At 34.2% G+C, this 23,937-nt stretch overlaps 1 protein-coding gene across 6 annotated transcripts in view; it reads left to right on the top strand.

Moving 5' to 3' along the window:
• UPF2 (UPF2 regulator of nonsense mediated mRNA decay) overlaps nucleotides 1-23,937 on the top strand; it is a gene marked incomplete at its 3' end in the record, with an annotated part of 108,177 nt that overhangs the window by 53,680 nt on the left and 30,560 nt on the right. For 4 of the 6 annotated variants that reach the window (XM_081132472.1, XM_081132471.1, XM_081132474.1 and 1 more), the window contains exons 9-15: nucleotides 3,642-3,750; nucleotides 11,600-11,713; nucleotides 14,019-14,135; nucleotides 17,155-17,340; nucleotides 19,645-19,848; nucleotides 20,717-20,992; nucleotides 23,394-23,577. In XM_081132472.1, coding sequence (XP_080988598.1) covers nucleotides 3,642-3,750; nucleotides 11,600-11,713; nucleotides 14,019-14,135; nucleotides 17,155-17,340; nucleotides 19,645-19,848; nucleotides 20,717-20,992; nucleotides 23,394-23,577 — 1,190 coding nt within the window. The remainder of the gene's footprint in view (nucleotides 1-3,641; nucleotides 3,751-11,599; nucleotides 11,714-14,018; nucleotides 14,136-17,154; nucleotides 17,341-19,644; nucleotides 19,849-20,716; nucleotides 20,993-23,393; nucleotides 23,578-23,937) is intronic. The other 2 variants (XM_081132476.1, XM_081132475.1) reach the window with 1 other exon arrangement.

The raw sequence follows: 23,937 nt of genomic DNA, 5'->3' as shown, positions 1-23,937 counted from the left end.
ACGCAGTTAATTGGAGCATCATCTGTATACCCCAAAAGGTTGTAGGTTCGCTTTCTGGTCAGGGCATATACCTAGGTTTGATCCCTGATCAGGGTGCATATGGGAGGCAACCTGTGTTTCTCTCATATCGATGTTTCTCTCTCTCTAAAATTAATAATATATCCTCAGATGAGGATTTAAATAAATCAATAAATAAATATCTTGTGTGATCAAAAACGATTGATCTTAGGAATGAAAATATGTATATTTTTTTATTTTTAATCCTCTCCAGAGGATTTTTTCCCCATTGCTTTTTAGAGATAGTGGAAGGGGGGGAGGGATAGAGGGAGAGAGAGAGAGAAACATCAATGTGAGAGAGTGACATCAATTGGTTGCCTCCTGCACACGCCCTGACCAGGGCCTGGGATTGAGCCTGCAACTGAGATACGTGCCTTTGGCTGGACTCAAACCCAGGACCCTTCAGCCCACAGGCTGATGCTCTAACCACTGAGCAAACGGTGCTAGGGCTGAAATATTTTAAATAGGAAACCTATTATTATATATGTAACGAATAGGAAACCTATTAATATATAATGTTAGTAGTGAAAACTATATGACTATTTCTTTAAAAATTTTTTTAAAATTTATTTCGAGAGAGAAACATTAATTTGTTGTTGCACTTATTTATGCATTCATTGGTTGATTCTTCAATGTTCTCTGACCAGGGATCGAACCTGCAACCTTGGCATATTGGGATGATGCTCTAACCAACTGAGCTACCCAGCCAGGGCCTATGAATATTTCATTAATTGCATAAAAGATATTTGATAAATGAGCTTTTGTTTAATAAAATAAAACTTGATCAAGTTTAATATTCGTATAAAAATAGGATATTTTCTTAATATGGTGAAGAATAGACTAAAAGTTAACAATATACTTAATATGTGAGATACCAGAGACATTCATTTATCTAACAAGTGTCTATTAAGCACCTGCTATGATCTAGGCACTGTTTTGAGAGTTGATAAACTGTCTCCCGTGGAGCTTACATTCTAGTGGGGAAGGGTGACAAACAAGATAACAATAAGCATAACAAGTAAGTAAATTATATAATATGTTGGAAGGTGATAAATTCTATCTTTAAAAATAGTGCAGGATACAGGAATTGGGAGTAGTGGAGTGGGTGGATTTACGTTTCAGTGGAGCATTCACAATGGATCTCAATGAGGAGGTGTCATTGGGACTGACTTGCTTCCTGAGGGAGTTAGCAGCATGAATGGATATTTGGGGAATTAGAGCTGTACTCCAGCTACCTGAGAACAGCCAGTGTGGAGGCTCTGAGGTGAGGGCTTGCCTGCTGTGTTGAGAATTAGTGAGGGGCTGGTGAGAGCAGTGAGCAGAAGACAATAGTAAATGAAGTCAGATCAGTTTGTGAGGTCACAGGAGTACTATTTGAGAGACTTAGAACCCAAGTCTCCTAACTTCTAGTGCATTGCTCTTTGTTATCCCATGACCTTAACTCATCCTAATTTTTCTGACCTTTAGTTGTGGTAGTTGGAAGCGATGAACCTAAGCATAGGTCTAGAGTCCTATATTTGTATTTGGCAGTTGATTATGTGGAAAAGAAAAAAGTAAAACCTAATAATCTAATTGACATAATTATAATACATTAAATTATGATATTCTAACTAAAGTTTGGAAATTTAGCAAGTAAATTTGGTATTGGCATGAATCGCTCTATTATGCAAGAAAAGTAAATGTTTGCCCTAGGCTTTTTTTTGCACTAGCAGACATTCAGAAAATTATTACATATTTATGAGAGTATCTTTTTTTTTTTTTAAATATATCTTTATTGATTTCAGAGAGAGGAAAGGAGAGGGAGAGACAGAAACATCAATGATGAGAGAGTCATTGATCAAGCCCACAACCCGGGCATGTGCCCTGACTGGGAATCGAACCCTGATTTCCTGGATCCTAGGTCAACGCTCAACCGCTGAGCCACGCCCGGCCGGGCTATGAGAGTATCTTACAGTAATATCTCACTTTTGTAATATCATCAAGGAGTGATGTGACCCACATGTGTGCATTTTGTGTGACAGGAGCATAACCTTCAATTGATACAACTTTTGAAATAATTTTTATAAAACATTTAAAATAAAATTTACCATTAAATTTTCTGATTCAGATCTTTCTATACTAGATTGTACTTTTCACTGTTTCTTTAAAGAAGGATATGATGCATTTAAAAAGCTTATTGAATTATCCACTATAAAGCCACCATGTTGTTTACTTCTCTTAACATCTGTTCCCTTATTTCTGAAATGATGATTATAATGTCCACCTCATAGAATCAACAAGTTAAATAATGTATGTTAGATGCCTAAAACTGGGCCTGGCACATTAGTAAGAATTAAATAAGTGATAATTTTTAAAAGAAATTATAATGGTAAAAGAAATATAAAGTTTTTGAGGTCTTAGGCATGAATTTGAGTACTTTCCTTTTCTTGACCCTACCTTTCAAATTTTATCTGCGTCCTTTCTTCCTTCACTATGTCCCTTCTTCCAGCTAAGGCTTAATCTGTCCATGCTGGGAGTTTTCAAGATCTAATTCTAAGCCTTTCATGTTATGCAGACTTTTCTCTGATGATTAAACCATTTTCATGTATTATTCTATAGTGATAGATTCAGGGATAATTAAGCCATAGGATTATTTGCATTCTAAATGTCTTCAGGCTATTGTCATTTGGGGGCTCTTTTGTTGAATTTTTATAGTTCTTAGCTTCCTTCTTCACTGTCAGCTCCCATTACTTGTTGCTGTCAATGCAGCTGTTTTTTTGTTTTTTTTAAATTAGTTTCTCACTGCTTCTCATCTTTAGTGTCTGATCTGCTGAGTGTTGACTTATTGAATAATCAAGTTTTATAAAGTAATGTCTATGGCAGGAATGGAAAGTAAATTTTAGCTCGTGTGTTGATTTTGATTGGTAGTGGTTGCCCGGAGTGCTGTGTTAAGCAGGATTCTACATCCAAGTTTGATGAGAAAGTCCTCTGATAATGAAAAGGGATGGCAGCATGAGTAACCACGTATTTGCCATTTATTGTCTAAAGTAAGAGTAAATAGGCACTGCATGAGAATCTGAGAGGGTTCTGTAGTGAATAAAATATGTCACTTAGTATGTGGGTTGTGATATGATTTTTACCCTTAGATGCCTTTTTGGTTGTTGGTTACCCTTTTAATTTAGACATCGATGTTTCCAAATAACTTATCCATTGATAGGTAAAGGAAATGGCTTAAAAGGATTCTGTCTCGCACTATTCAAGTTAACTTCGTTTACTCGGTAATTATGTGATTAAAAATTTAGAGTATGTAAAAACTTAGAGTTTTCTTCACTTGATATTCTGTATTTTATTAAAATTGCATACTAAGTAAAATTGCAAATGTATGATTAAAGCACTGAATGGAGAATACTGGATTATTAATAAGCTTTCACAAGGCAGACTGAATTTCTGTGTACTTCATTATGATGGCAATAAATAGGCATGTCTGTATGATTATTAGTTTTTATAATAATTTAATTTGTGAATATATTTGAGGAAGTTTAAATTTTTTAATGAATTATTTCTGCTGTCTTTTCTTTTACACATATCACCTATAACTTTTGCAGGTTGGATTTGCTACCATTTTATGCAAGATTGGTTGCTACATTGCATCCCTGCATGTCTGATGTAGCAGAGGATCTTTGTTCCATGCTGAGAGGGGATTTCAGATTTCATGTATGTATTTATGCATTTATTTTGTAATTTACATATATACATATACTTGAAAGTTGAGTGAAGATTCTTTAGCTTAAGAATATGATTACTTTATTGGTAAGCATATTTTTGAAATTCGATAGTGGTCTGAGAGTTCAGAATATAGGTCTTCTAAATTTTTTAAATATAAATTTACTCAACAAAGCTTGAAAAGATTAAGTGATATTCCAATTTGCGGTTGAGCTGTTGCTGCTACCTTGTTTCCCCATTGTAGGTACTGCACATTTTGCTTTTGTAAAGTGGACACCATTCTCCAAGGTCACACCATTGGCCTCCAGCAGACCTCATTGGTGTTCCCAGAAGAAACAGGATTGGCCATTACAAGTCATGGCATAGTGCCTGTAGGATGCCTGTTTAGGTTTCGGGGTTCCAAATGTTTGGGGCACGTGAGGTTTCACAAATTATGTGATCTCAGTGAATGCTGTTGTAGCCCATGTTTTTATTGATTCTTGCCTTAAGAATCTTTACCTGGGATACTGGTGAATTCTTTAAAAAGTACCCTGGTAAGTACCAGGGACCTGTTACAGACAACTTGCTTCCCTTTCCGGTCCCAGGAGTCTTAGTAGACTGACTGCCTGTTAGTGGTTTTTCAAAACCCATGTTACCCAGTTATCTTGTGGAGGTGTTAAAGTTTCAAATATAGTCTTGAAAACAGTAAAATGATACATTGGAGGACTGAAAGTGAACATTAGTAGACTTTGAAAAGACATGAAAAGTTTTTATGTTGTTAGCCAATGGAAAAATTGTGTTTACAAAATTTAGCTTTATAGCAAGTTGCTTGGAATGCAAATAAATGTTTGCTGTGCTCAATATGCACTTTATTGCACTTTACACAAATCAGTATTGCTGAGCACTCAGAGAACAATTCCTGCGGTCAGGACTTTCACTATGTAGTTGGGGAGATAAAGCATAAGCACTCAGAAAAGCTAGAAGAGAAATAAAAATTTAAACCCTAAATATATTTCATATTATAAGGAATTGCATGCTTAATTGCCAAATGACTTGAGAGTCATTACCTTGAGTTTAGAGAAAGGCGAAAGTATCATTGATGGGTGGAACCATCTCTAAAGGCTTCTTGTCCTAGGTGTTAATCTGTTAATATGAGATTTGTGGTTAACATTTTTCTGGGCCAGCTTTTGCTAAAGTATATTTCAGATTTTCATAGTATTAAGTAAAGGCAGGTTCCTATGTTTAAGGAAGTTTGGAATCACTGAGATCAAGAAAGTTAAATGATTTTGTTTTTACTTTATTATAAGAAGTCTGAAAACTTTAATAGGGTAATGTACACTGTGAACCTTCTGGAGGGAGTTAAATATATAGCCACTCAAAGAACATACTTTGATAAATGCTACTAGTTCAAGGACAGATGCATCAGAAGCCATGATATTCTTGTTGATATATTTAATCTTATCATACAAACAAGAAAAATTGTTTTACTAGCAGACAGTATGATTGTATTATATTGAGGTATATGCATATGCCCTCAACCAAATCCAAAATTAAACAAAACACAAGTTGCTACACCAAACGTAATTAGTGCTTTTGGTGAGAAACTTAAAATTAAGAAAATTCTATTCATGTATACTTCCCCTCTCACCTTTGAAAATTGGAATGGGAGTTGAAGGAACTGGTATATTTTGTTACTGATTGCAACTAGAAGAATATCAATGTTAGGAGTATACTTTGGTAACCACTGCTTTCAGGCGAGAGGAGAAAGGGCACTTGAAGTTATTGATCACCTACTTTTTCCACAATCTGTTTGTTCCCCACCCCCAAATCTGCACACTTTGCCAATGACTTTTTATTAGGTTATAAGTATGCTTAACACTAATATCCTTAAATGAAAATAAAATAATAGCAACAAGCAAACCTATCCCCCTCCCTGCCCCTCCATTCTCTTCCGTTTCCTTCTTGTTCAAGTTTTTTTTTGTTTTTTTTTAAAATATATCTTTTATTGATTTTAGAGAGAGGAAGGGAGAGGGAGAGAGTGATAGAAACATCAATGATGAGAGAGATACTGATTGGCTGCCTCCTGCACGCTCCCTACTGAGGATCGAGCCCGCAACCTGGGCATGTGCCCTGACCAGGAATTGAGCTTGCGATCTCCTGGATCCATGGCTCAACCGCTGAACCATGCCCGGTCAGGCATTGTTCAAGTTTTTTAAAGTATACTTGTCTCTTCTACTGCTGACATTTATCCTTTGTTCTACCATCATAGCACCCTGGCAGAGACCACCAGTGTCTTCCTAATTGCCTAATGTTAGTTGATGTCTCTGCAAATTCTAAACTGCTGGACTCTTCTGCTTTTTAGGAAACTCTCATTCTGGCTGTACCACATGCTAGTGTTGTAACTTAGCGTTGGCCAAGTTACTTAAGTGTTCTAAACCTCAGTTTCCTTGCCTTATTAAATGGGGATAATAATTGTATCTTTTAAAACAAGATTGTTCTTAAGGATTAAATGAGATAATGCATATAAAGTTGATCACACATTGCCCAGACACAGATATCATTGTAATAGTAATTCTTCTCTCCCACCACTTTCTCCTAGTTCTTACTTATGACTACCATTCTCAGTGTCCTTTGCTCTTTTTTCCAGCTGAGTTTATGTGTTGGTGTTCCTCAGACTTTCTTCCTTCACCCTCCTTTTTGACGGAACACATTTTACCTGGGGTTCAGTTAACATCTCTTTCCCAGCAACCTCCAATACATATCTCTTGCCAGAACCTCTCTCCTGGTGCTTAGTAAGTTCTCATGTACTTCTAGCCAAATAATGTTCGTAAAATCATTAATTTCTTCTAAAAAATGTCTTTATCCTTCTCTTCCTTATTATATCAACTTCTATACTCTCACGGTAAATTTGCAATATATTTTATCTGATCACTAAGAGAAATACCTCGATTTTTGCCCCTCTGACATTTAGGAGCCAGTGGTCACAAAATTCTGTTGATACTGTCTTCTATAACACCTTCTCAAATCTAGGGTTTTCTCTTCATACCCACTGCCACTGCCTTCCATTTTCCATAGCTTGAATTATGAGAATAGCTTTTTAACCAGGTATATCCCCCATCTCTGCTATCTAGCTCCATCATATTGTGACAATCTGATTTCATTTGACCTTGCTTAAGAATCTCACCTGAGAAATAAAGCTGGTTAGCAGAACTGCATGAAACACATATAGTAGTCAAAGAAATTCTAGTATTCTAGTTAAAACAACAGATTCATTAATTTGACTGGCAGAGTAGTAAAGCTAATAGAAATGAAATCATTCACATATACTATGATAGAAATTTAGAGAGGGAATTTGGCAATATGTTTCAAAAGCCTAAGAGGCATTCATAAATTGGACAACTCTGAGAATCTGTCCTAACAGTTCTATAGACCCCCAGTGCTTTATTCATATCATGAATTGTAATAGGAAAAAAGTGGAAAATAGCCTAAAAGCCAAACAATGGATTAAGAAAGTGATATAGAGCCATTGAAAGTGGTATTTACCAAAAAGTTTTCATTTTATAGAGAAAGCACTTTTAGGGGGCAAAAAACAAGCTATAAAATCTTACACGTATAAACAAAGTTACGTTAAAATGCATTATCAATATGTTAGCAGTGACTATCTTTGAATAGTGAGAAATAATTTTTCTTTTTTAGTTCTCCGTGTTCTCTAAATTTTTAGCACAATCTACTTCTCTGATAATGGAGGGGACAGCTTTTATATAAAATATAAATAAGCATATCACCCTCACAGATTGACATTTTAAAAAAAATTTACTTTTTCCCCATCACCATTTATCCCCCCATACCCTCTTCCACTCTCCCTCACCCCGGCAATTACCACACGGTTGTTTGTAACTGATTGACATTTTTAAAATTAGTGTTCTTTTAGCTTTATAAATAAGCCTCTCTTGCTAAAATAAGTTAACCACATATCCCAATATAGACATATTTATTTATAAATTATATGCATTTGCAATTGTACCAAGTATTTTATGTACATTATAAAACATACAATAGTAAATTGAAAAGTATTATATAAAAAACAAAAACAAAAATAGAAGTTCCAAAAAATTTTTCCCCCACACCCCTGTAGATCAAGAGTCTTGCCCATCCTACTTTGGAGATTAGTGGTCCACAGAATAAAATAAGCTTCTTTGAAGGAAAATTTACTTGTTTATAGACTTAGTGCTTACTTAGTATTTAGCCTATAGTAGATTTTCCAAAAAATTAGTTGAGTGATTGTGAGAATAAAGTTTATTTAAAACAAAATGAACAAATTACGGAGAACAGAAAGTATGTCTATTATAGATGACATTTGGGTGCGGGAGTGTTCTTTTGATAGGAAAATAATGAATGATAGGCCTTGGAAATTCTTTTTATGTGTTGACGTATCTTAAGGCTTTTTATTAATAATGCATATGAATTTAGTTATTCAGTTAATCTCAATTTCAGCTCTCATTAATAAATTAGCTGTAAGCACCATTTTTGCTAAAGATGATTGATTATGTAAATAAGGAAGCATTTCAAAAATGATACACTGAAGCTGAATATTTAGGGGAAGTAGTAGGACTGGGAAAGACATATACATGTTTTTAGAAATCTCCTTGGGTGATTCTGGATGCATAAGCTCTTAACTGTAGTGGAGTATCATAGAATTTTAAGTATTACTGAGCATTACAGCTTTCAAAACATGTAACATAGTGTATTATCCAGTTACTCTTAAATATCATTGAGGTTAAAAAGATACAATCTCACTAGCATGACAAAATTATAGAATTTTCAAATGAAATATTAGAAATCAATTCTCTCATTCCCTTATTTTTATATGAAAAAAACCTGAAGGCTTTTCAAAAGACTGTAACTTATGCAAAAAAAAAGACTAACTCATTCTGAATCGTCATTCAATATTTTCCAGTCTCATTTGTTGACTCCTTTTGATCAAAAGGTATGTCAAAACACTTCTGCAGCCTGGCTGGTGTGGCTCATTGGTTGAGCATCGACCTATGATCCAGGAGATCGAGGTTCAGTTCCCGGTCAGGGCACATGCCCGGGTTGTGGGCCGGATCCCCAGTCGGGGCCGTGCAGGAGGCAGCCAATCAATGACTCATCATTGATGTTTCTGTTTTTCCCCCTCTCCCTTCCTCTCTCTGAAATCAATAGACATATTTAAAAAAAACAAACAAAAAAATAAAAATTAAAAACAAAAAAACACAAAAAACACACACAAAAAAAACTCCACTTCTGCAAAAATAAATGCAGATGAATTAACGATGTATAATTTTCATATATATTTTATTTATATATATTTTAATTCAGTAATGTCTCAAAAAATTTTAACTCTAAAATAAATACGTGCTTAGTGTGGATGATTTAGAAAATATAAAACATATAAAGTAGAAAGAAGGCAGGACAACCACATAATTTCATCAATTAAAAGCAAACCCCAGTGATATTTTAGTGTATTTCTTTACTTTTATTCCTCAGTAGTTTTTCATGGATGAATTTATATTGTATGTACATTTTCCATTCTTTATTTCTCATGCAGAAGCATTTTACAGTGTCATTTAAAACACTTCTTAAACATCATTTTAAAGATTGTATAATCTTTGTCTCGTATATTACTTGCTTATTATCAAGTGAAGTATAGTTATTATCATTACCACCACCACTACCACCACCACCCTTATTTTTATCCTCTTTTACCAAGCGAACCAACAGGTTCAGGGAGTAAATGTGAATTGTGCAAGATGATATACCCTCAAAAAATGGCACAGAATGACCATAAGGGCTTAGATGGTCTGACCATAGACAATTTGTTCTTCTGTCTCTGCAGTACATACATAAACATTAAGCGTTTTCATTTATTTGTTTACTCAGTAAACATTTAGTGTCCATGTATTAGTGATACAAATATAGATAAAATTAATAGTAGCTAATATTTATTGGGCTCTTCCTGGTTCTTGTAGGTACTGTTGCATGTGCTGTGCATATACCAATTCACTTAAGACAACAGCCCTACTAGGCATGTTAGAATTGAGGCATAGAGTTTAAGTAACAGTGAGTAAATTATAGAGCTTGGATTTAAACCCAGCAAATCTGGTCCAGGATCCACATTCTTAATCTATCTAGGAGTTCACAAAGTAAAAAAAATTAATAAGATCAAACATATTTGTGAAAGGGTCTTTATGAAGGCTACATTCTTTTCTAAATTGCAAGGCTAAAACAGTCAAGTTTATTCAATATAGTTAGTTCTATTATTTTTCTTGTTTGTCTCTAATCCCAAAGCTATTTTGAATTCCTAAATGATGTGATTAAAGTTCTGTAAGTTAAGTTTTTGTGATTTTATTTTGAACTGATGCAGTTTTATTGATGCTTTAGATTAAATACACTTATAGTGAGCTCTAATTTTTTTTTTTTTTTTAAATATATCTTTATTGATTTCAGAGAGAGGAAAGGGGAGGGAGAGAGAGAGATAGAAACATCAGTGGTGAGTCATTGCTTGGCTGCCTCTTGCACACCCCCGACTGGGGATTGAGCCCGCAACCCAGGCATGTGCCCTGACCGGGAATCGAACCCTAATCGCCTAGATCCTAGGTTGATGCTCAACCGCTGAGCCACGCCCGGCCGGGCTAATTTTTTTTTTTTAATGTGTAAGCAGTTTTATTTAAAAATGATTACTGAAGATCTAAAAGGTCTAAATACCACCTCTGCATGCTATAGAAAATAGGTCCTTAAAAATGAAGATGATAAATTTTATTTAAGTGTTAGCTGCCTGAGTATGTAGAATTTAGTATTTATATATAAATGATTATTATTAGTTGTCCAGCTGCTGGTCAGGTTAGGCCCTCTTTTGAACCCCAGCACATACTAGTGTAGTGGAATTCTCAAGTAACAGAAGACAGGGTTTTTAGTGCTGATCCTTGGCCAAGTGATTTGTTAGGTTTCTTTTATTATTGTCTTAACTGTCAGATCAGAATTGTAACAGGTATTGTTCCTTTTAGAATGTTGTTATGTGGAACAAGTACGATAGTGTTCTGAAAAAGAAGAGAACACCAGACTAGTTCAGGCACCAACATATTTTTGTCCTTATTGTTCAAATAAAAGGTTTCAAGTCTGTAGGTTTGAAAATATAATTCTGCGGTTAAATTCAGTTACATTTATCTTGAGGTGTCTGTTCACATTGTCTGTTGTAATAGGATTTTGTCATATTCTGTATTTCTTCATATATGTGCCTAAGTAGGGGGTTATATTTGCAAAGGACTTGAGCTTTGATATATGACTGTGACTGGTAATAAAAAAGAATAGTTATATTGGAAATTTTATTATAATGAATTTTTAATAAAAATGCAATATATAGTTTGTCACTATAATACACCAACTGAGCCTTCATAATATTTTTGCTTAAGTGAGCTCTCGGCGTTCATTATTTATAAAGCAGCATCTCCTAAAGTGTGTTCCTTATATATTAATAAAATGGGAGGCTAACTAGTCAGAGTTAACATTTCCAAGGGGGGATTTATGTTGCCAAATAAATTTGAGAAACATTGAATTAAGTTAAACAGATTTCTTATTTTGAGACCCTCTTAAGTCTGATAAAATGCATTATTTGATTATGGAACTGTTTGTGCAAAGCACATTCTGGCACTGGTGTTCTATAGAGCTTGTTTTGCCTTAACTGAAAACAGTTTGAATATTGCAAGAAACTATACCCAAATTTACTTAAAGTATTGAAGTGAATTCAGTATTATTAAAATAACAGTTCTTACCAAAGAGATTTCAAAATGTTAATTATCTAAGGAGTATCTCTTTTAATTTGTAGGTGCGAAAAAAGGACCAGATCAATATTGAAACAAAGAACAAAACTGTTCGTTTTATTGGAGAACTAACTAAGTTTAAGATGTTCACAAAAAATGATACACTGCATTGTTTAAAGGTTAGTGCTGAATTATTTGAATTATTTTTAATAGACAAGTTTATAGTTTTAGTTACAAATGCTAGAAAAATAATTTAAAAATATTTGATTAATCCAAAGGAAAGCAAGAAGGGAGTAAAAAGGAACATTAAACAGATGAGCAAAATAGAAAACAAATAATAGGATGGTAGATACAAAAACACAACTGTAACAGTAATTGCGTGAAATATAGGACAAAATACGTCAAGTAAAAGCCTTAGGACTATAAGGCTTGATTAAAACACCACCACTATATGCTGCCTATAAGAGACATACAGGCTTGGGCAAAAGTAGGTTTATAGTTGTGAGTACGTGAAACACAGTTTGTTCTTGTATTATTATTTACTGTAGTATTTGTACAACTGTAAACCTACTTTTGCCCACCCCTTTATAAATATCAGAAAGGCTGAAGTAAAAAGATGGGGGAAATATACCATGGAAGCACTATTCAAAAGACACTTGGTTGCATTATTATCAGACAAAGTAGACTTTGTGGCATGACGCTGTATTAGAAATAAAGGTTAGCCCTGGCCTGTGTGGCTCAGTTGGTTCCATGTACTGAAAGGTCACTGGTTCAGTTCCCCATCATGGCACGTGCCTGGGTGCAGGCTCTATCCCCAGTATGGGGTGAGCAGGAGGCAGCCAGTCACATCAGTGTTTCTCTTTCTCTCCGCCTCCCTTCCTCTCTCCCTAAAATCAATAAAAACATATTCTAAAAAAAAGAAATAAAAAAAGGTTAGTTGATAGCAATGAACGTGTTACTTCCTGAATTAGTATGCATCTAATAATGTAGCTTGAAAATATATAAAGCAAATACTGACAGGGAGAAGAGAAATAAATCCACAATCATAGTGTGGGAGACTTGAAAATACTTTTTAATAGCTGAAAGAACAGGCAGACAAAATTAGTATGTACTGTATATACAGAATTGAACAACACAATGAACAGTCTTGATCTAATTGGCACTATACCCAATAGCATCAGAATTTACAGTGTCTTCAAATGCAAATGGACCATTTACCAAAATCAACCGTAAAGAAAGTCTCAGCAAATAAGAGAAGGTTGAAATTATTCAAATTTTGTTTTTTGTCCACAGTGGAATTTAAACTAGAAATCAGTAACTAATATGTATGGTAAAGTTGATGCAGCTAGATGGAATAATTCTATATATGGAATTGTTCATTATTAACAATAATACTATCAAATTGATTTCCTTGGGATATTACTAGGTATATCACACAAAATGGGTCTCATGGATTCAAGTATATTTGGAAAACCCTGAGTTAAACAAATTAAACAAATTTCTTTACAGCATGGTTTATTAGTGTTTAAAATACTAATAGTCATTGTAAATATTCAAGGGGTTAAATTTTCTAAGTCTACTTGGAACATCTCACGATACTATAGTACATTTAGGGAAACTCTGAACAGCATTTTATGAGGGATTGTGAAAGTTTCCTCAATACTATAATTGAAAGGAATAATTTTAACAGTATATTTCTTTGGACTAAGTATTAAAACTTATTGGAAGGGTATATTTCTTTGACAGAAATTTCATTTCTATAAATTGGTTTTAAGAAAATAATCATAAATGTGTGTACAGATTTATCTACATGGATGTTTGTCACATCATTATTTATAATAGCAAGAAATTTTAAACAATTTGTCCAATAAATAAGAATCAATTAAGTTTTAGTACAGTTTATGTTATACAGTAGTACTTTTAAATCATGCCATAGTAAGATAAATAAGGACATGGGAAAATATTCAAGTTAGCCCAAACAAACAAACAAAACAAAACAAAATATCAAATGATGTGATATGTCTGAATCTATTTTGGTTTAGAAAATATGCATAGTAAAAGATTGGGAGGATAAATACTACTAAAATGTGGTAATGTGTTGTGTTTGTAACTTTCATACAGTAAGTCTTTTGTAGTCAGAATTTTAAAAATAACTAACACAGAGTCATTTAGAAAATGTTAGCTATGTATTGTGATGTGTTTAAATGTGGCATTTAATAATACATTTAGAAAGAGCTTTGATATTAATTTCCATATAGCTATCTAAAAGGAAAGACATTAAATATATTGAAGCTTTTAGGTAAGATTTTTATGGAGAAACACAAAAGATGCCCAGCAATGAAGATTGTTAAACTAAAAGACTAGCTTTTGTTTTTTATACTGATATTTTTAAAGTTGTTACACAAATTAGAAATATAATATTTTTTTTCTCTAATAGGATTGAAGTATTGTCTTTGTGGTTTTTCATCATTATTATTATTACAGATGCTTCTCTCAGATTTTTCCCATCACCATATTGAAATGGCATGCACCCTACTGGAAACATGTGGAAGATTTCTTTTCAGATCTCCAGAATCTCACTTGAGGACCAGTGTACTTTTGGTAAGGGCTTGAGAATCCTAGCAAAAGCTTGAGATTCTTGATTTATTTGAGGGGTTAAAAATATTGACCAGTGCCTGTTACCTTGCTCTGCCATATAAACATAAACATTTCTACCTCAGTTCGAACATCCCATACATATGAGCTGCCATTCCTGGAGAGTTGTTGGAATTTTTCTTACTTGGCTCTCATCTCAGTGAGTTAATAGTATTTGTGAATAGGTATTAAGTTTAACCAAAAATAGCTTGACAAATGTTGAAAATGAGCAGGTACTCTTAATACTATTATGTTAGTTTAGGTTGGTGTGCCATAAGCACGTAAATTATAAACTTAACATACAATTACATTTTAAAATGAAACATAAAAATATAAGCCTAAAAAATTACCTTGGGGGAGAAATTATTTCTTAAGTTTATTAGGATCCCAAAATGGCCATTGAGTTTATTAAGCAATTAAGTTATTATGCTTATTGATAATATCTATGCATTTTGCTGGTAGCCTTTGGCAAGGTTGGTGTTAGTGTTCAAGAGGGCTCTTGGTTTAGGAATCCCTGGGCATGCATAGTCTTACATCAGTGTTGCTGTTAACAAAAGTCTTGATTGTGTCATTTTCTCTAGGTATGTTATTTTTTTAGAATCTAGTTGTGAGCCTGAATTCTCTGTCGATGATATTTAGAAATGAAGAAACATGAGAATTTATTTCTCCTAAACAAAAATATTAATGTGAAGGTCATCAAATGGAATTGACTTCCAAATTCTTTCTAGGTTTATATCATATTAATCATATAATAATTATTCCAAGTTCAAATTTTTATTGTAACAAGGAGAAAACTCTTCCTCCTCTTTGACTCATACTGGTAAGGTTAAATGAGACACTGCATATAAAAATGTATTAGTTGAAACTTATACAATGTTTTTTACCAATGTTACCCAATAAATTTAATTTCATAAAAATGTAACAGAGATGCTAGGAAAGCTTAGTTTTTAATATCTACTTTTTATTTACAACATTGAATCCTCAGTATTTATTTTTTGCTGGGGAAAATATTTACTAATTGTGGTAGTATGAGTGAATATCATACTACCTGCCTTCCTGCCTGACTGGTTTTCTTGGCTTAGTGGATCTTTTCCCCTCTTATAGCAAAAGAAGCTAGCCTTTATCAGTGATTCTCTTGCTTTCTGAATAGGAGCCTTATTTATCATTTATCATTTAACATTTTTGTGAGACCTATGTGTCAGGCATGTTAAGACTGGTTAGGAGAAGTGGTACAAAGAATATAGTTGTCAAAGTGGTCCACATCCAGTGCTAATTCTAATACATTGTTGTAAGTGCTTTAATAGAGGTATGCAGAGAATATGGGCTCATGGAGGGGGTATTTAAGCCAGACTGATGAGTTAGGAAATACCTTCCCTGATAGCTTCTTAGTATTCATTGAGTGCAAACCCTTATGTTAGACCCTTGGGATATATAGAGATGAAAAGATAGTCCATGCTTTCCTGGAGTTTAATAAGTCAGAGGAGTAAATAGGCAATTGGAATACATGGTGGTAAATGCAGTATAATAATGTGGGTAAGCAAAGGGTATTATGGGCATAGATAGAAGAGGCACTTAATCTAGTCTTGGTATGTCAGGATAAGTTTTGTGGAAAAGTGGTGTTTATTTTAGAGACTAATCTGAGTCTTAAAGGCAGAGAAGAAATACACATCGAGTCAAGCGGGTGCAGATAAGACTGGAGAGGTGGGCAAAAAACTAGATTTATAAAGAGCCCTGAGTGCTTTACCAGCAGTTTCCCTCTACACTCTTAAAACCCAAAGTTCTTACTGTGTCTTCAGAGTCTGGTACTACTTAGCTTTCCGTATGTCTCAGATCTCATCTCATGCAGTTTTCCTATGGGCACCTCAATGGCCTTCTTTTGGTTTCTGTAACGTATATCTCTCCTTAGAACCTCTGTTCTTGCTGTTGATTCTGCTGTGAATGCTGTCCCCATGGCTTTTCTCAACGTTTGTCATCTTTCAGATCATAACTTAGATGTCACTTTCTTAGGCCATCCTTAACCCTCTCTACCTAAAGTAGTCTCCTTGTGACTCTCTAGCTTAGTGCCTTATTATTTTCCTTCATACCACTGATCACAATTATTATTTAAAAGATTGTTAGTTTATTTGTTGAGTTCTTTGTTCTGTCTTCTTATGCTAGACTGTTAGGCTTCATGAAGGTAGAAATCATGTCTGTCTTATTCACTGGTGAGTTCTAGCACCTGGAATAGTGCCTAGAACATAATAAGTGCCAAGTAAAATGTTTATTGAATGACTGGATAAATTCAGTAATCTTAATGCTTAGTATGATGCTGTTTTAAGAATTAGGAGTGCTATTTAAAGATCTTCAGCTAGTCAGTGGTTCTCAACTGGCATCTAGTGGGTAGATGTCAGAGTTGCACAAAACAGTCTACAATGTACAGGAACAGCTCCCATCCCCCCATGGCAAAGAATTATCTAGTACACAGTGTCAAGTTGAGAAAGCCTAAAGTAGATGATGATTGATCAGATCTGTGTTTTTAATCACCTTCTCTGGGTTGATGCTCTGGACAAAGATATAAGACCTTGGAGGCTTTTAGTTTTCTTGTCTATAGAAACATGTCAGATTTATCTGGTATAGTATCAAATGATACGTGCTCTGAGAATAAATTTTTTTTCTCAGTTGTATGTGAAACAGCCAGAGCCAGAGTCACCCCTTTTGTTCATATTTTGTAGTTTGGAAGAGTTATAAATTACCTTTGTTTGTAGCAAAAGTTCTCTGAGTATCTTATTGGACAAGGCCTGAGACCAAGCAGTTATGAGCTAATTTGTTATAAACAAATGATTAGTGGTATATTATGCTTGCACACTCCTAGAAATATCTAGTGATTGTGTTTTTTCTTTTTCTAGCCCTTTATCCTGAAATCTTTTCACTGAGAACAGAAGTTTTGTTAGGAATAAAGAAACCTTAGAATGAACATATATTGACTAATGTAGACTTTTTATTTTAGGAACAAATGATGAGAAAGAAACAAGCAATGCATCTTGATGCAAGATATGTCACAATGGTGGAGAATGCATATTACTACTGCAACCCACCTCCAGCTGAAAAAACAGTGAAAAAGAAACGTCCTCCTCTCCAGGAATATGTCCGGAAACTTTTGTACAAGGATCTTTCCAAGGTTACCACTGAGAAGGTAAATCTTAATGGAATCATGGTCAACCTGGGATTTGTGGTAGTTATATAATATTCAACTAAAGGAATTCTTTTTCATCCTAATGATAATAGTGTTAAAAATAGTGCACTTTTTAAATAGCCTGTGCACAAAATTTTAGGTCAGGGACATATATTTCAGTTTTCCTAGATCAGTTCGTTTATAAATTGCTTCAGTGCTCCACTAGATCAGAAATGCAAGTACCTTGCATTATTCACATTTTGTAAATGGAGAAATTGAAGCAGAGCTATTAGTGTCCCAGCAGTAAAGTTTATGAGAGTTGGGATTTGATCCCAAGTTCCATTATGATTGACTTTATACAAGTCACCCTAAGAAGGAATTCATATGATGATATGTAATATATGGGACAGCGTTTTGTTTTCCTGTTATGATAATAACTTCTTACTTTAATTAAAATGGCCATTCTTCTAAATTGAAATTTTTTTTTTTTTTTAAATATATCCTTATTGATTTCAGAGAGAGGAAAGGACAGGGAGAGAGATAGAAACATCAATGATGAGAGAGTCATTGATCGAGCCCGCAACCCGGGCATGTGCCCTGACCGGGAATCGAACCCTGATCGCCTGGATCCTAGGTCGACGCTCAATCACTGAGCCACGCCCGGCCGGGCCAAACTGAATTTTGATGCTGTATATATATTTGAAACTATGACTGTGTCCAGTATTCTGTCGTAAATAAGGCAAAATTTATTTTAATTTTAATAAATTTTGCTTCAGAGCAAGGGATCTTAACTTTGAATAGGCTTTAGGAAGCCCATGACCCTCTGAAATTTCATAATTTTGAATTCTGGGACTGTCTGTATTTTTCTGGAGTGAAGGTCTGTGGCTTTCTTTAGATTCTTGCAAGGGTCACTTTCCAGAAAAGTTGAAGAAGCACTGATCTGTTATCTTAATTATTGTAGTTACCTTGTTAGAAACTTCACTTTTAAAGTAAGATACATTGAACAAAATATTTCTTGGTTAATTCTACAAGTTGAAACAATACAATGTAGAACTTTTTTCCTTTTAGGAGAAAAAAAGTAAATTAACTTCTGGACAGAGAAAACCTATGGGGAGGATAAAGGCAGGAAATAATACATGAGTGGGGTAAAAGGAAATAGGGATGATAGTGCAGCCTTGAAAATTGAAACCAACTTTCAGAGAGTCAGAATAATAGTTGTTTAAAACATAAGGATTTTGACATCTGTTTAGAATTGACTAGAAGTTTGAAAAATATGGAATGCTTAGGCATTTGAGACAACATTAACATTGCCAGTGAATCTGATATGAGAAAATACTTAGTGCTTAAAAGATGGATTGTGGCCCAGCCGGGCATGGCTCAGCGGTTGAGTGTCGACCTAGGATCCAGGCGATTGGGGTTCGATTCCCGGTCAGGGCACATGCCTGGGTTGCAGGCTCCATCCCCAGTCAGGGGCATGCAGGAGGCAGCCGGTCAATGACTCTCTCATCACTGATGTTTCTCTCTCTCCCTCCCTCTCCCTTCCTCTCTCTGAAATCAATAAAAATATATTTAAAAAAAAAAAAAAAGGTGGATTGTGGATATAGAGATGAAAGGAATACTTTGCAATCTGCCAATAGTATCCATTTTCTTTCAGAATAAAAATGGAAAGAACTCGATTACAGGTAGAGCTCTGCTGATTATGTCATTACCAGTAGAGTTTTTGAAATAGCAATACCTAACTTTTATGGGGTACTTAAAATGTGCCAGACACTTTCCTACATACTTCACATGTTTTAACTTACAACAGACTAGGAGGTGCTTTTATTATCCCCTCCTTTTACATATGAGGAAACAGGACAGTGTAATGTCAGTCTTGATGTTATGTTCTCCATCTTAAGTGATCTTTTAACCAGTTCACCTTGGGTTTATTTATTTATTGGAAATTTTTGATTTATAAAAGAAGTGTCTAAGATTATTTACATCAAATGAAGCACAAAAGAAACATTATTTTTGGTGAGCCTTGGCAATTTCTTTCAGTGACCTTAGTATATAAGTATATACTGTTAGCGTGACTGAAGACCTAGAAACTCTAGGAAATTTTGGGGGCATTACAGAAAGATGTGGGGAAAATGTGAGTACATTTTGTCAATAATTAGAAAAATCTCATGTTTCATCTCTAAAGTGAAAAAGCCGATAGAGGATCTCTAAAGTATTTTCCATTTCAAAAGTTCTTTATCTGTATAATCATAATAACATATCTATATTATTGAGCATATTGGACTATGTGCTTGTCTTAGTAATTTAATTAAAATTCTCTTCATTTAGGTTTTGAGACAGATGCGAAAGTTGCCCTGGCAGGACCAAGAAGTGAAAGACTATGTTATTTGTTGTATGATAAACATCTGGAATGTGAAATACAATAGTATTCATTGTGTGGCCAACCTCTTAGCAGGACTAGTGCTCTACCAAGAAGATGTTGGAATCCATGTTGTGGATGGAGTTTTAGAAGATATTCGATTAGGAATGGAGGTAACAAGGACTTTCTTTAAAGTTGTCAATTTGGAGTTTGGGAAGAATTTAAACAACTCTTAAATCCTATTATTGAAAAATAATAATTTGAAAACCTTCCTTTCCCTATTTGGTGTTGTTTACTATTACCTCTCCAGAACTAGTGGTTTCTTAATATAAACCCTGTTGTACTAGATTTACTAGGCTTCTCTCAGGCTAATGCTGGGGTTTATTTTGCCTCTTTTTCTCAAATACAGTTGTTTATTTTGGAAGACTATAGTACATTTTTATTATTTCTGGGTTACTATTGGGACTCAAGTTATATGACCCTATAAACTTTTTAATTAGAAGATTGATAATCATTTGGTAAGACTTTCTGTAAGCAGAAGCCTTTTTCTGTAGGCTTATTGTTTTCTTAATTCATGGATAATAGAGAAAATAAGTTATGTGGGGGATAACTACATCTTAATTGCTTTATAGACTAGCAATTCATTTAATGATAGCTTAATACTAAATTTAACATTTAACGTGTTTTTATTAAACTTTTTAAAAAATTGATTTGAGAGAGAGAGATCTATCAGCTGGCTCCCACATGTGCCCCAACTGGGGATTGAACCCACCACCCTTTCTTGCACGGGATGACACTTCAACTAACTGAGCCACACCAGCGAAAACAACATTTCATTTTATTTTGTTTTATTAACATTTTATGGATAGCCATTTCCGAGAGAGAGAGAGAAAAGGATATTAGAAAAAAAGGAAAGAACCCATTTTTTTCTGTTTAGTGTTTTTTCAGTAATTGATACTGTCAAGTGACAGAGGGGCATTTTACCTCTTTTCAAACACATTACTGTTCTTTAATGCAAATCTTTTTTTTTTCTTCTTTTAGGTTAATCAACCTAAATTTAATCAGAGACGTATCAGCAGTGCCAAGTTCTTAGGGGAACTTTATAATTACCGAATGGTGGAATCAGCTGTTATTTTTAGAACTCTTTATTCTTTTACTTCATTTGGTGTTAACCCTGATGGCTCTCCAAGTTCACTGGACCCTCCTGAGCACCTTTTCAGAATTAGACTAGTGTGCACTATTTTGGATACCTGTGGCCAGTACTTTGACAGAGGTTCCAGTAAACGAAAACTTGATTGCTTCCTTGTATATTTTCAGGTATATAAGCCGAAGTATGCATTTTGGCATCATTTGATACATTGTTTGTGTTAAAAAATAGCCAAGCAGAGACATTGTAGCATTCACATATCATATATGAGATATATTCATAATTAGATTAAATTTGATTTAATCTGCCTGCAAGGATGGTTTAGAGATTTTAAAATATTGATGAATTTTATATAAACATTCTAATTGCATTGTAACTTAAAATTCATAATGATTGATTATTAATTTTGGAAATTATTTTGGTATACTTTATAAGTTTAGTATAGTAATTTGTGAACTATGTTACAGTAACTTATGAATTAAGTAACTTGTGATTTTTATATATACATTTTTAACACTCATTTGTGTTGTGGTTTTACATCTAAAATTCTTATTTTTAAATAATCAAATTTTCTTTTTTTAAGGAAAAAACTGTCACTCTAGGGAAAATGAGTTGTTTTTAACACAGAAATATTAGTTCATTTATTGGTAAACTCTTGGGTTGTGCTTTCTATACCTTAATTTTTGTTAATTATGTAGACTTATGATTTCGAGCAAGTATAGTATAAATTAAATTCAGATAAAAATACAGAGATGTTTCTCCAACTCCTATAAAGTACGTATTCCAAAAGTTAACTTTGTAGGTTGGTTGTTTGGAACCCATTCACTATTTCCCATAAAATACAGTGTTACAAGTATTGATTACGGTGAACAACTCACTATTGAATTGTCCAGATGTTACTGAAATAAAGTATGAATAGTACCATTCAAGTTTATATGATCACTATTGTTAGTATTGTTTTCATTCATCCATTGATGAAGAAAATACATTTAAAACTACAACTGGAGGTATCAAAAATACATTCACATAATGGCAGGTGTTAAGTGGGGGCAAATACTCTAGGGGAAGAGCAGTTTAACTTTATCCATCAACAGGGGGTTGCACATTTGAGAATCAGATTCCCTGTTGTCTTTGAGGTCTGCCTTAGGTTGGAGAATGCCTGTATTGAAAACCAGTTTTGCTGCAAAGCGTTAGCTGTAATTGTCAGCATCCAAAGTAAAATCTCTTTCAGAAGAGAACCCTTATTTGCATTCAGTCTGACATCCCAGGTGGAGAGGAAAGAGCTACCCCAAAATATCCAAGATCAGAAAGAATTAAAAGCATTTTCCATATTGATTAACAGGCAGAAATGTGCAGAAGGGATAAACATGGGGGAATGGGAGTAAAAAGTGAGGCCTGGGGAAGAGGTGAGTGTGTTTTGCCTAGAATGTAGAGTGAACAGTTATGTCTTGGAAGGCCAGGTAGAAAGGATCACCCATAGCAGTGCTTCTAAACTTTAATGTGCATACATATTACCTGGGAATAGTGCTGAAATGCAGATTATGATTCAGTTGGTCTAAGGTGGGAGCCTGAGATTCTGCATTTCTAACAAGCTCCAGTTGAGGTTCGCACTTTCGAGGAGCAAGGACCTGGAACAAACTGGGGAGGAAGAGTGAAGCACTCAGATGTATAACTGTTTATATATAAGTAAGTTCTTAGGCCGTGCTCTTTAGTTAGTGTTAACTTATAAGTATAAAACAGAATGAGGGAGCCAGGATAGGAGAAGAGGGAAAATATCTGAACAGTGCCATGTACACAGTAGGTGTTCAATAAATGATTGTTGAGTAATGATTTTTATGTTAAAAAAATATATATATTCAGATACTTTAATTTACCTTTTTTAAAAACATGTATCATAGGGAAAATAATGATCACTTATCAAAACTATGGTTTTGAATCTAGTTGTTTTCATAAAAAGAATTTTTTCTGTAATCCTCACCCGAGGATATTTTTTTCCATTGCTTTTAAGAGAGAGTGGAAGGGGGAGAGAGAGAGAGAAAGAGAAGGAGAAACATCAGTGTGAGAGAGAGATATTGATTGGTTACCTCCCACACAAGCCCCCACAGGGCCAGGGATCGAGCCTGCAACTGGAGCACGTCCCCTTGGTCAGAATCAAACCTAGGACTTTTCAGTCCTCGGGCCAATGCTCTCACCACTGAGTGAAACCAGCTAGGGTTGTTTTTGTAAAATTTAACATTTAAACTTGGTTTGGGATTGGGGTTTCTGACTTGTTTTATTATCTGAATATTCATTTGGTATTTTATTCACAATTTTTCCTTGCCTTTAAAAAGATTATGACAGTTATAATAAAACAGTATTTAGATTCAAGTCACCAAATGGCTTTGAAATTGTATAGTTGGAGGGAAATAATTGGAATTAGCATCATTGCGGTTGACCATTAAAAATGGTAGGTGTTTTGTACAATTTTTTTAGCTTAGTTGTCATAGCTAGGTGGCATCACATTACAGATTATTTTAAAATATTTTTGTTATTAATATTTTATAGCTAAATTTATTTTTTATTTGTCATCAGCGTTATGTTTGGTGGAAGAAAAGTTTGGAGATTTGGACAAAAGATCATCCATTTCCTATTGACATAGATTACATGATCAGTGATACATTAGAACTGCTAAGACCAAAGATCAAACTCTGTAATTCTCTGGAAGAATCCATCAGGCAGGTACACGACTTGGAACAAGAATTCTTGATAAAACTAGGTAAGCAATTAATTACAGAGAGAAAATGAAGGTAATATTGGGCAGATTGTTTTTAGAATTTGCTTTATAATGTTAAAAGAGTTTCCTTTTGTATACTTTCCATTTCGATATTTTACATAATAGTATTAGCTAAAACCTGGGTGATGTATTTTTTTATTTCATTAAATAATCCCAAATTGGAGGTAAATAGTCATGTAAGAATTGAAGCCAGTGATAGTGATGAATAAAGAATCCTGTTGGCCCCCTCTTAGTTTTAGAATTTTGGTTGCTAATATAAAATCTACTTTTAATCAGAGCAGTTCTTAAAATACAGTATGTAATTGTAACAAGCATTATTTCCCAAGACATTGTAGGCCACTA

The sequence above is a fragment of the Miniopterus schreibersii genome, assembly GCF_964146895.1.
Source record: "Miniopterus schreibersii genome assembly, chromosome: 1".
Lineage (NCBI taxonomy): Eukaryota > Metazoa > Chordata > Mammalia > Chiroptera > Miniopteridae > Miniopterus > Miniopterus schreibersii.
The sequence above is the reverse complement of the archived record's forward strand: the minus strand, read 5'-3'. Positions and strand labels throughout refer to the sequence as shown.